The 14,306-nt window shown below is 26.9% G+C and overlaps 1 protein-coding gene across 1 annotated transcript in view; it reads right to left on the bottom strand.

Moving 5' to 3' along the window:
* The window catches only part of LOC129975368 (zinc finger protein 605-like), a 30,261-nt gene extending 23,263 nt beyond the window's left edge, over window positions 1-6,998 (bottom strand). The window contains exons 1-2 of the mRNA XM_056088431.1: window positions 6,994-6,998; window positions 3,220-3,411 (exon numbers count right to left, since the gene is read on the bottom strand). Coding sequence (XP_055944406.1) covers window positions 3,220-3,411; window positions 6,994-6,998 — 197 coding nt within the window. The remainder of the gene's footprint in view (window positions 1-3,219; window positions 3,412-6,993) is intronic.
* Between the last annotated feature and the right edge of the window lie 7,308 nt (window positions 6,999-14,306).

Here is a 14,306-nt window from a genome sequence, read left to right as displayed (position 1 = left end):
TATAATCATATTCAGCCCAAAATAAGAACCACTCATTTGTAGCAGCCTTAAAAAATTGTTTTATATCTTTTTTTATAATTTGATAATATTGTGATTAGAAGTGATTATTTGCGACTTGATGATATCTCAAACCTTCCTTTCGTCTAAAACTTTGTTTACAAACAGCACATTTAAATGGCTTTTCTCCTGTGTGCATAAGAATGTGCCGATTCAATTTAGATTTGCATGGAAAAGACCTGGAGCAGTGGGGACAGCTGTGGCATCTGCCTTTACTGACATGTGACATCAGAACTTGATGTAGGTTTTGTTCACAGACAGCTTCTTTCAATTTTTGTATACCTAAGGGAAAATTAGAAAATAAAATTAATATATTCATATTTTCTTTTTATAAATTTTTAATAATGATATGAAGCTTCTCTAATAATTCTTTTTAAATAAAATTAATTTAAATTCCTTTATATTTTCTAAAACTCATATTCAACTTGAAATACATGTCACCATTTATTAGTGGCAATCTTGCAACACTGTTACACATTACTGTTTTTATTCCTGAAATGTGATTATTCTTGATTTGGCGATACTTCAAACCTTCTTTGCGTTGAAAACTTGATTACAAGCTTGATTTGAAACTTGAATCTGTTGAAAACTTGATCTGTTGATTAGAAACAGAGCACTTAAATCCCAGTATGTACAGAAATAAGTTCATTCAATTTAGATTTGAATGGAAAAAGCTTTGGGCAGAATGAGCACTTGCAGTATTTGATTTCACCCAAATCTGGTATCAGAGCTTGCTGCAAATTTCAGTGGATATACATAACTGGATATACACATATTATAATATTACAGGGCCTATTTTTATAAATTCTGTAAAATTTCTTTAAACATTATGATACACAAAAAATTTTCAAAGACAACATTTTAAGACAAAGGAATTTAAATTTCACTTATTCTGGATCGTCACTATTCATTAACAATATTACTTAACATAAATTTATTTTATTCACATATAATCATATATTATGGAGATAAAATATTAAAATGGAAATTTTAGATTTTGATCAATTTATATATATACAATTATTTTTAAAAAATAAGAGAACTGTGACAGTTTGTACCCTTAAAAAGGAAAAAAAAAAACTTGTTTTCAAAAATTTTTGCCTTATAAAATAAGGAATATTTTGCTGATAGGCTATTGACACTTTTTTGATATGTATAAATTTGAAAAACCGAAAGTACCATGAATTAATTTAAAAAATTTGTTTAATTGGGCTATGATAAAGGCATGTAAATTTTATCCTGGTTTGCAAGCATTAATCACCTTCTAAACATATTTCTTACTTTTTCTGAACACTTATTTTTAAAAGGATTATTCAAAATGAAAAACATTCTTTCACATTCAATAAGATTTAGAATTTTTAATTTTTTTTATTTCAAGGATATGAAAATGAAAATAAATTCTGAGTAACCAATAAAATTGTAATTTTTGAGTAATTTGATTGAAAATTCTACATCCAGCACTACACTACAGCACCCACAAATGCCAAATATTAAAAGAAAAGAAAAGAAAAAGATCAGTATCAAGTAAGAACTTATTTTTATATATATTGCATACACATGTTCTAATGCTATTTTATTGCAAAAGATACAAAAATAAAATTGAAATTTATTCATGAGAACCATCCTTTATTTAATCCTTTCCAATGAAGTAGTTCATAATTTCATGAGAACATATTTTAATTTGCTATAAAAAATACTTTATGAATAAAATATTTTTATGGTGTTTTAAAATAAAAACAAACATAGTCGAAACATCCCAAACATAAATGAAAGTACTTATTCATCTATGAATAGTGTATTTGTATCTTGTCATATATTTCAAGCATGGCTACTTTAGAAAGTCCACTATATTTTTAAAGAAAATTTGTATGTATTATCAACATAATACACACATTTGATACACTAAACAACATAAGTACTTTTTCTTCTATAAATGGTGCACATGTCTCTTGTGGTATTTCAAACCTTCTTTTCTTTTAAAGCATCTGGAACATAAATCGCAGCTAAACGGCTTCTCTCCAGTATGCACTCGAGTATGACGAACTAATTCGAATTTTGAATAGAATTGCTTCAGGCAAAATGGACATTGGTGTCTTCCAATGATTACTTCTGATCTAGGCCTTAAATGGCTTCTTGGTAGAAATGACTGCTTCCTCTCATCCATTTGCATTTGAAAATAGTGTCCTGATTGTGGAAGAGAGAAAAAATATTATTCAATTAGAAAAAAACTTTATAAATATAAATGAAAATCAACATACAGACATTTCATTTATTTGTCAAAAAATATCATGTGACATCTCAGTCACATGATGAATATAACTGGATGAGTCATTTAATTCCAAGTTGTTTTATGCTGCAATAAGATGTCATATTCTTTATTAGCATATATAAAATGAAAGTAAATAAAAAAAACATTTAAAAAAATCAATTTCACATCCTAATAAAGTGAGTTCTATTGTACCTATGATTTAAAATATCATGATAAAGTTACTTCATATGCTAATTTTTCATTAATTAAACAAAACATAAATTAAAACAAAATAGAACTTCTTTATTCATTACTTGTAATATATAAAAATCCATCCAAAATTTGGAAAACAAAACTTTATGTTAAGGAAGCTAATTTAATTCTAATTCACTCAAAAAAAATGCATAGTTACGAACAATTCCTTGCAATTGATTATTTTTTCTCCATGCAGAACTTTTGTTATTTAAAAAAAATGTCACTCAAATAATAACATACAATTAAATTATCATAATGCTCTGATCATTTATTTATAAACAGCAATTGCTTACAGTAATATTTATGAGATTTTACAAGCAGTTTATGTTATTATTCAATTTTTAAAAAGAATTTAATCAAGCTTAAAAACCAGTTTTTGAATATTTATGAAAGAATGTCTTTGATTAAGATTTACATTAATCAATTACTAATTCCCCTATAAGTTGTTTAAACATAGGATTATTATATTTTTCATATTTGTAAATTTGATATTCATATACATTACAATTTAAAACTAAAATTATATGAAATTCAGAAATGAACATATCAAGTGGCATATGGATTATTATGCCAAACAAAATAATGTACTCCGAAAACAAAAGGTATAATCTAAATATAGTGATTAGAATACAAAATAGTTAATTTTTAGCTTTGCTTACTCCAGCTTTGAAGCAACACAAGAGCTATTTAAGGAAACAACCTCATAATTCTGAAACACAGTCAGATGCTGCATACAGCACTTAGGTTCACACCCAATTCCAAAATCATACAAGTGGAAGAACATTTGACTTTCAGCATCAAATTTCAATACAACAGGCCCATATAGTGAATCAGATATCAAATCTGGTACACTACAATTTCAAAGTCATAACGATAACACTAAGTCACATGACCTGATGATTATAGTTAGATGAAACTATTAGGAATCATTTTGAAATTTGGTCAAATGCAGAGGATGGTACTAGATCTGGCATCCCATTCTCAAAATTTTCATAGAGCATCAAATGTGAAAGACCAAATACATTACTAAATTTGATGCTTCATGAAGCCCCATAAAAATTGAATTTAAGTTAGAATCAAATGGTACATCTGTGATCTTATAAATTATTCAATCAAACATTTTACTTTAAAGTAACAACTAGGGATTGCAATACCGGTATACCGGGATACCGAATACCGGTATTTTGAGCCATTTGTACAATTTTTTAATACCGGTATTCACAAGTTTAAATACCGGTTTTTCGGTATTTACTAGAAATTTTTTAAATGATCTCCATTAAATGTTCAGGGATCGCCAACATAGCAAAATAGTATACGTTTTTGTTTTTATGTCTCCCTAACGGGCGAAATTAATTAGCTAATGAATGACTTAATTAATTGCTTAAATCTAAATTAGCGAAACATGGATTATCCCTGAAAGGAGATATTGAATCCATAACGACTACTGGAGCAACAGTTATGAAAAAAAGTTGGAAAGTTGATTGGTGCAAATCAGCAATTGTGCTATGCTCATGGAATTCAATTAGGAGTAATAGATGTATTATACCAAAAAAATAAAGAACAGAAGAACCCAAATATTGTGGATATAGAAACTTTGGATTCCGACATTGAAGAGAGTAAGAGTGAGAGTGATATTGACAAAGAAGATAATGACAACGTAATTGTTGAAGAAGATATTGTTAATGAGGATGAAATAATACCCATCAAAAATCGCTTCCTATAATTTATAAAGTTCGAAAAATTGTTAAGATATTTAAACGTTCCCCTACAAAAATTGCCATTTTACAAAAATATATACTAACTGAAAATAAAACAGAATATATGTTAATAATAGATTCTAAGACACGTTGGAACAGTTTATTCCTAATGATGGAACAATTTTTGAAATTTAGAAATCCAATCCAAAAAGCAATAATCGACTTAAACCTATAAATTGATTTTTCATATAGTGAATTCGACTTAATATCCAGAACTACATCAGCTCTACTTCCAATAAAACTGACTATAAAGGCATTATGTCGGAGAGATTTTAATTTATTAACAGCTAATGCAACAATCAATTTCATGTTGCAGTCATGAAAGAACAGCACACATCACTATCTGAAGAATTATATATTACATTGAAAAATCGCACAGAAGAAAGGCATACCGAAATAGAATATGTCTTATGGTATTTACATAATTATAATGATTTTAAAAATGAAAATGAAAAAGAAGAAAAGAAAATAATCAATTCAAATTTGATTAAGTTTATAGTAAATTTTCTTAAAATTTTTTACGCACAAACCTATCAACTTTCAGAAGAATTCGGTTCAGTTATCGAAGGTTATGATGACACTAATGTCGATAGTGAAAAGGAATTGTCTCTTGAACAAAAATTAGAATTACCGATAAATAAAAAAAAATCACCGAACCAAAATACAATACAGATATAAGCTATATCCAAAACCATCCGACGTGAAATTGATTTATTTGAAGATGAACTATGTAGATGTAAATACTTAGAAAAAGTGTATCGCGCATTGCTAACAGTATCACCAACTAGCGTAGATGCCGAAAGAGCGTTTTCGGCAGCTGGAAATTTTTACACGAAATTGCTTTGAAGGCTTAATGACAGTACAATTAATGCATCATGTTTTTTAAAATCACATTTCAAAAATTTGTAATAGTACCGCAGACTGAATAGTGATATTTGCACTTTTTTTGTGATTTAAATTAATAAGTTGTTCCTTTACTTTTTTATGATTCTTTATATAATGTTATAATTTATAAGGTACATATTATTTTTGGTGATATTTACACTCTTTTATAAAACTGGCAAATAAAACAAAGAAACACCTGTGTTTTCTTTCTTTTTCTAAAATTTCTAATACCGGTATTAAAATCTAAAAAATACCGAATACCGGTATTGAAATTTTGGTCCGGTATTGCAATCCCTAGTAACAACGTTATTAAAGGTTGCGTCTCATAATGGCTATTGAGTAAGCACACATCTATCCAAATGTTCACCTCACAACCTGATCTTCTAAAGCTTTTCTCAAGCAACTAACACTCAGACAAATAAAGAGAATTTTCTAATTATGAAAATACCCACTGCTGATTTTTCAACAAACAATTAGATAAAGATAAAGGAATTTAACTAATTAATCCCAACTCTATGCAGTTTCTCATAAAACAATAATCATTTTTAGATAAGTAATAAAAAGAAATAAACAAGTAATTTGGATCAGTAATATTAATAAAATGAAACAAGTCAAAATAAATACAAGCAAAATACAAATTGCTTTGAATACAAGGACAAATTTAATATACACAATAAAAATACAAGCGTACATCCACTTTATTATCCACTAAGATAAAATGCAGCAAATACATTTATTATTCAGAAGTGCAGCAACAAACATTTCAGAAAGTAGGTTCATGAGAATTTCTTGATTATATATCTCAAATAAAATTAAATGCATGCACGTCAAACACTCTGAAATGAAAAATACTCATATGTGAAAGATGGTATTATAAATTTGTGCTGCCATTTAACAAAAGATAAAAATTCTAAAACATTTAACAAAAAATTTGTTAGCAGTTTTTTGAAAAATAGTAAAAATGTAGAAATTTGCAGTGTATGCAAAAAAAAAAAAAAAAAAAAAAAAAAGTAATAAAAAACATTTAAAAAAATAGACATGAAATAAAAGAAATTTTAAAAACTATATTTAAACAATATGTAAATTTATATAGTAATTTAAAAATTATAAATAATAAATTAAAATTATGTAAGTGATTTTTAATAAGATTGATTTATGACTTAAATATGCATACATCTGGATTCTTTTCTTCTGTTGCATCCTTTGATAAGATACTAAATTTACAACATTTCAGTATAAAAGATAAGTAGTATAAATTTAAATTCTTTGAAATACTGTATGGTATATGGATCAAAATGGTAATTAAACCATATTATAAATATGGTAGTAAGACATTACCAGATTGATCCACATGGATCAATATGGTAATGTTTTTCCAGAACCAAAGATTAATGAAAGGGGAGGGGGCATTAACACAATCAATGTTTCTTTTAATAAACAAGGTGATTATGTGATTTTTTTTCATCTATATTCTTTTTTAAAAATAAAATGTAATAAAGATAATATGTAAAATAAAATACAATTATCTTCTGAGAATTTTAAATAATTTTATTGTGACATCAAAATAACAATAAATAACATTGTTTTTAACATACAATATTGTATATGTATTCATACATAATAAAGCAAGAAATCAACTTTCCCTTTTAATATAACGATTTTTAATTATGTCGAGAAACTTTCTTTCAGAATAATAGAATGAATAAGATTCATACATACACATATAGTTTTTTTAAAAATCAGTTGTTCCAATTCAAAATAAGAGCAATCATTTGTGTTTGACAAACATACACCATGGTTGTGAATCATTTTTTTAATTCACCAAATGTGATTATTTGTGATTTGGTGATATTTCAAACCTTCTTTTCGCTGAAAGCTTTGATTACAAATACGGCATCTAAACGGCCTTTCTCCAGTATGTACAGGCATATGTCGATCCAATTTAGATTTGAATGGAAAATGTTTTGGGCAGTGTGGACACTTGTAGCGTCTGTCTTTACATAAATACGACATCAATTCTTCATGCAGATTTTGTTCGGTGATGATTTCCTCATATTTTCTAGCAGCTAGAGAAAAATAAAAACTCAGTTAATATTGTCAATATGTTTTTCTCATTTTAATAATTAATTTCTAATAATGTTTTTATAATGCCTTCAAAATAGCAAAATTAATTCAAAAGTATCCTTTGTACATTTTTATAATCATATTCAGCCCAAAATAGAAATCAATTCATTTATGGCAGGCATAAAAAATTGTTTAACATCTTTTTTTAATTTAATAATGTTGTGATTAGAAGTGATTATTTGTGACTTGATGATATCTCAAACCTTTCTTTTATCTAAAACTTTGTTTACAAACAGAACATTTAAATGGCTTTTCTCCTGTGTGCATAAGAATGTGCCGCTTCAATTTAGATTTGCATGGAAAAGACCTGGAGCAGTGGGGACAGCTGTGGCATCTGCCTTTATTGACATGTGACATCAGAGCTTGATGTAGGTTTTGTTCACAGACAGTTTCTTTCAATTTTGTATAGCTAGAGGAAAAATGAAAAATAAAGTTAATACATATGTATTTTCTATTATTTATGAATTTTTAATAATGATGTGAAGCTTCTATAATTCTTTTAACTTACAATTAATTTAAATTCATTTATATTTTCTGGTGATTTTTTTTTCTCTTTTTGTAAATCATATTCAACTTGAAATACAAGCCACAATTTATTAGTAGCAATCTTGCAAACTGTTACGCATAACTATTTTTATTCATGAAATGTGACAATCAGAAGTGAATATTCTTGTATTGATGATACTTTAAACATTCTTTGCATTGAAAACTTTGATTATAAACAGAGCACTTGAAAGGTTTTCCTCCAGTATGTACAGGAATATGTTGATTCAGTTCAGATTTGAAGGGAAAAAGTTTTAGGCAGTATGAGCATTTGCAGTATTTGATTTTACCCAAATATGATATTAGATCTTGGTGCAAATTTCGTTGCATGTACATATTTATTTTTACAATGAAAATTTCAACAATTTTCGTTGTCAAAAATGTCCCTAACATATACGAACGTCCTTTTTCTTCTATGAATGGTACATTTGTATCTTGTAGTATTTCAAAGCATGGTTACTTTGAAAAATCCACTATGTTTTTAAAGAAAACTTGTATGAATATTTAAGAATGAGAACTATATATCCTTTTTACCAGCATGACTCACACATTTCATATAGTGACAAACAGAAGTACTTTCTTTTCTACGAATGGTGCACTTGAATCTCGTGGCATTTCATAGCTTGTTTACTTTTAAAGCATCTGGAACATAAATCACAACCAAATGGCTTCTCTCCAGTATGCACATGAATATGACGAACTAATTCACATTTCGAATAAAATTGCTTTGGGTAAAATGGACATTGGTGTTTCCCAATGATAACTTCTGATCTAGGCCTTCCATGGCTTCTTGGTAGAGATGTTTGCTCCTTTTCATTCATTTGTATTTGAAGATAGTATTCTGGTTGCAATACTCCAACTTCAATGAAAGATAAAAAGAAAAAAAAAACCCACCTATTGTTCATTTAGAATTATTGTGATAATAACTTTATAAATATTAAATGAAAATCAACAAACAGTTACTTTATTTATTTGATAAAAAGATTCACATGACATGACAGTCACATGACGAATGTAATTGGACAAGCCGTTTAGTTCCAAGTTGTTTTGCTGTAATAAGATGTTCTATTCTTTTTATAAGTCATATTCTTTATTAGCATATACAAAATGAAAGCAAATCAGAAGAAACATTTTAAAAAATCAATTTCACATCCTAAGCCGGCGAGTGCTATTGTACCAATGTTTTAAAATATCATGCTAAAGTTATTTCCTTTGCTAATTTTTCATTGAAACAATGAAAGGGGCCATTTAAGTAACAAACTTAAAAATTCTGAAATATAGTCAGATGATGAGGACGACACTTAGGCTGACACCCACTTCCAAATTACAATGCCACAAAAGTGGAAGAATATTTGACCTTCAGCAACAAATTTCAATGCAACAGGCCCATAAAATGAATGATATATCAAATTTGGCATGCTACAATTTCAAAGTCATAGCAATACGACTAAGCCACATGACTTGATGATTATAGTTAGGCAAGAACCATTTGTCATTTCGAAATTTGGTCAAATAAAAAGTATGACACTTGATCTGGCATCCCATTCTCTAAATCTGCATACAGCATCAAAATGTGGAAAACCAAAAATGTTATTAAATTTAATGGTCATCAATACCCCATACAATGTGAATTTAAGTTAGAATCAAATGGCATTCGTGAGCTTACAATGTTATTAAGGGTTGTGTTTCATAATGGCAATTGAGTAAGCAAATGTCTATCCAAACTTTCATACCACAACATCTACATTACCTTCTGTGGCTTTTCCCGATCAACTAAGATTCAGATAAATAAAAAAGAATTTTCTAATTATGAAAATAAACATTGCTGATTTTTCAACAAATGATTAGATAAAGGTGAAGAAATTTAACTAATTAATCCAAACTCCATGCAACTGCTCATACAATAAAATCCTTTTTTGGAGTAATAAAAAGAAATGAAAAAGGCAAAATAAACAAGTAATTTGGTTATGTAATATGAATGAAATAAAAAAAAGTTGAAATAAATATAATCAAACGTTTGCTTTAAATGCAAAAAAGAAAAAAAAAAAAAAAAAATTTAACGGACACAATAAATATATATTTATTATTCAAAAGTGCCATTACATATTTCAGAAAGTAATTTTTATAAATTAATAAGAATAGTAAGAATATAAGAAAGTAATAAGAATTTTTAAATTATATATTTGAAATAAAATTAAACACTTGGGCGCCAATGTTATGAAACGAAAAATGATCACATGTGGAAGACGATATTATAAATGAGTGCTTCCATTTAACATAATACAAAAGTTCTAAATATTTTTCAATATTATTTTTGTTGTAGTTTTTTGATAAATAGGGAAAATGTAGAAATTTTTAAGCATATGCATGAAATTAATAAAAATATTTTTTTTTTAAAAATAGACATAAAATAAAAGAAATTTTTAAAAATATATTTAAAAATAAGAAAATTTGTAAAGCAATTTTAAAATTATAAATTGAAATTATGTACATGATTCTAGCAAGATTGATTTATGATTTAAAAACACATACAATTGGATTCTTTTCTTCTATTAAATAAGATACTAAATTTACAAAATCTCAGTATTCAAAGATAATGAGTATATATTTAAATTCTTTGATATACAATATGGTATATGGATCAGTATGGTAATTAGACCAATATGGTAGTAAGGCATTACCATATATATTCATACAGATCAATTTCATAATGTCTTACTAATATAATAAATGGATCAATATGGCAATTGGACCGAAAGCATCAGTATGGTAATGTCTTACCATAACTGAAGATTAAGAGGAAGGAGGGGGCAAAAACATTAAAACCATCAAAATTTCTTTTAATCTACAAATAATTAATGATATTTTTCATTTATTTATATTCTATTTAAAAGATTATTCATAGAGATAATGTGTAAAATAAAATACAATTATTTTTTGATAATTTTAAATAATTATAATGTATCTTTAAAATAACAATAAATAATATTATTAATAATGGACAATATTGTACATGTATTCATACAGAATAAAGCCAAAGGTCAGCTTTCGGTTTAAACATAACAATTTTTAATTATGATGAGAAGTTTTCTTTTGTATTCTCTTTAGAATAAAAGAATTAGTAATATTCATACATACATATATAATTTTTTAAAATTATATATTCCAATAAAAAAAAAGAGTCATCAATTGTGTTTACACAAACTTACACCACGGTTGTGAATCATTCTTTTATTTCACCAAATGTGATTATTGGTTACTTGGTGATATTTCAAACCTTCTTTTCGTTGAAAGCTTTGATTACAAATACGGCATTGAAACGGCCTTTCTCCAGTATGTACAGCCATATGTCGATTCAATGCAGATTTGAATGGAAAATGTTTCGGGCAGTGTGGACACTTGTAGCGTCTACCTTTACATAAATTCGACATCAGTTCTTCATGCAGATTTTGTTCAATGATGATTTCCTCATATTTTACAGCTGCTAGAGAAAAATAAAAACCCAGTTAATAAATGTTTTTCTCATTTTATTAACTAATATATAATGTTTTCATTTTCCTTTTAAAATAATAAAGTTAATTAAAAAATATCCTTTTTACATTTTTATAATCATATTCAGCCCAAAATAAAAATCAGTCATTTCAGCCAGTCTTACAAAATTGTTTTACATCTTTTTTATATTTGTTAAATGTTGTGAACAAAACTGATTATTTGTGACGAGATGATATACCAAAGCTTCTTTTCTTGTAAAACTTTGTTTACAAACGAAACATTTAAATGGCTTTTCTCCTGAGTGGGTAAGAACATGCTGATTCAACATAGAGAATGGAAATGACCTGAAGAAGTGTAGGCACCTATGGCATCTGCCTTTACTGATATGTAATATTAGAGCTTGAAGTAAATTTCATTTACAGACAATTTCTTTCAATTTTTGTATAGCTAGAGAAAAAATGAAAAATAAAATTAATATATTTATGTTTTCTTTTTATTTATAAATATTTAATAATGGTGTCAATCTTCTATAATTCTTTTAACATAGAATTAATTTAAATTCCTTTAAATTTTCTTTTCTTTTTTGTAAATCACAATCAACTTGAAACACAAGCAACAATTTATTAGTAGCAATCTTGTTACACATAAATATTTTTATGCATGAAATGTGACAATCAGAAGTGATTGTTTTTCATTTGATGATACTTCAAACCTTCTTTGAATTGAAAAGTTTGATTACAAAGAGAGCACTTAAATCTCAGTATGTACAGAAATATGTTAATTCAATTTAGATTTGAATGGAAAAAGTTTTGGGCAGAATGAGCACTTGCAGTATTTGATTTCACCCAAATCTGTTATCGGAGCTTGCTGCAAATTTCAGAAGATATACACATTTATATTATAATATTACAGAGTCTATTTTTATAAATTATGTAAAATTTCTTCAAACATTATAATACACAGAGAATTTTCAAAGACAATGCTTTAAGAAATGGAATTTAAATTTCACTTAATTTTCTGCATCGTCACTATTTATTAACAATATTACCTAACAAAATAAATTTATTTTATACACATATAAGCATATATTATAGATATAAAATATTAAAATGGAATTTTCAGATTTTGATCAATATTTAAATACATTTTTTAAAAAATTTGTACAAACTGGGACTGTTTGTACCTTGAAATAGAAGTAAAAAAACACAACCCTATTTTTAAAAATTTTTGCCTCATAGAAAAAGGAATATTTTGCTGATTGGCTATTAACACTTTTTTGATACATACAAATTTGAAAAATCGAAAGCCCATGAATTATTCTTTACAAAAGTATTTAATAGGGCTATAATAAAGTGATGTAACTCCTGTTCGTTTCTCAAAACATTAGTTTTTTACAAATTTTTAGTATGCAAATAATTGTTTTCTCATTGCATTCATACGAAATCTTTTAGTACGTCATTTGGAAGCATTATTCATCTGCAGAACATATTTGTATTTTTTCTGAACATTTATTTTTAAAGGAATATTCAAAATGAAAAACATTATTTTCAATCTGTATGACATTCAATATGATTTAAATCTTTCTTTATTTCAAGGATATGAAAATAAGTTAAGTGTAACTAATGAACTCTTTATGTAACTGTAATTTTTGATGATTCAAAGTGGAAGTGATTTTATTCAAAATTCTACTTCCACCACATACTGATTTTTCACTATGAATATTAAACCATTATTTAATCTTGCCAACTCACTACAGCGCCAACATATATATATATAAAAAAACAAAAAAACGATCAGTTCCAAGTAAGAACTCATTTATATGTATTGCATAAACAAAGTCCAACCCTTTTTTACAGCAGAAGATTCAAAAATAAAATTGAAATTTATTCATGAAGTCCACTTTTATTTAATCCCTTCCAATGAACTAGTTAATTATCTCATGAGAACATATTTTGATTTGTTATAAAAAACAATTAGTTTATGAATAAAATATTTTTATGGTATTTAAAAATAAAAACGAACTGTCTTTCAATGAGTATCAGTACATTACAGGCAATATAATATTAATTTGAAAATATAAAATGTCTTCTGCAACCAAATAAATGTCTTTTACAACCAAATTTCGACGATTTTCGTAGTCGAAAACATCCCAAACGTACACGAAAGAACTTTTTCATCTATGAATAGTGCATTTGTATCTTATGATATTTCAAAGCATGGTTAGTTTGAAAAGTTCACTATGTTTTTAAAGAAAACTTGTATGAATTTATAAGAATGAGAACTAAATATCCTTTTTACCAGCATGATGAAACATTTGATACACAAAAATAATTTTTCGTCTAGGAATGGTGCACTTGTATCTTGTGGTATTTCAAAGCTTGTTTGCTTTTAAAGCATCTGGAACATAAATCACAACCAAATGGCTTCTCTCCAGTATGCACTCGAGTATGACGAACTAATTCGAATTTAGAATAAAACTGCTTCGGGCAAAATGGGCATCGATGTTTCGCAATTATTGCTTCTGATCTAGGCCTTCCACGGCTTCTTGGTATAGATGTTTGCTTCTTTTCATTCATTTGTATTTGAAGATAGTATCCTGGTTGCGATACACCAACTTCAATGGAAGTAAAAAGAAAAAAAAATATATTATTCAATCAGAATTATTGTAAAATAACTTTAAAATAATAAATGAATATCAACAAAGAGTCATTTTATTTATTTGCAAAAAAGATTCATGTGACAGTACAGTCACATGACGAATGTCACTGAACAATCCATTTAGTTCCAAATTGTTTCATGCTGCAATAAGATATCATATGCTTTTTATAAATCATACTCATTATTAGCATACATAAAATGAAAGCATATTAAAGGAAGCATTTTAAAATTCAGCGAAGTGATAAAAATATGTGAGTGAATGCTATTGAACCAGTGATTTAAAATAT

The sequence above is a fragment of the Argiope bruennichi genome, chromosome 7 (genome assembly GCF_947563725.1).
Source record: "Argiope bruennichi chromosome 7, qqArgBrue1.1, whole genome shotgun sequence".
NCBI classification, from domain to species: Eukaryota; Metazoa; Arthropoda; class Arachnida; order Araneae; family Araneidae; genus Argiope; species Argiope bruennichi.
The sequence above is the reverse complement of the archived record's forward strand: the minus strand, read 5'-3'. Positions and strand labels throughout refer to the sequence as shown.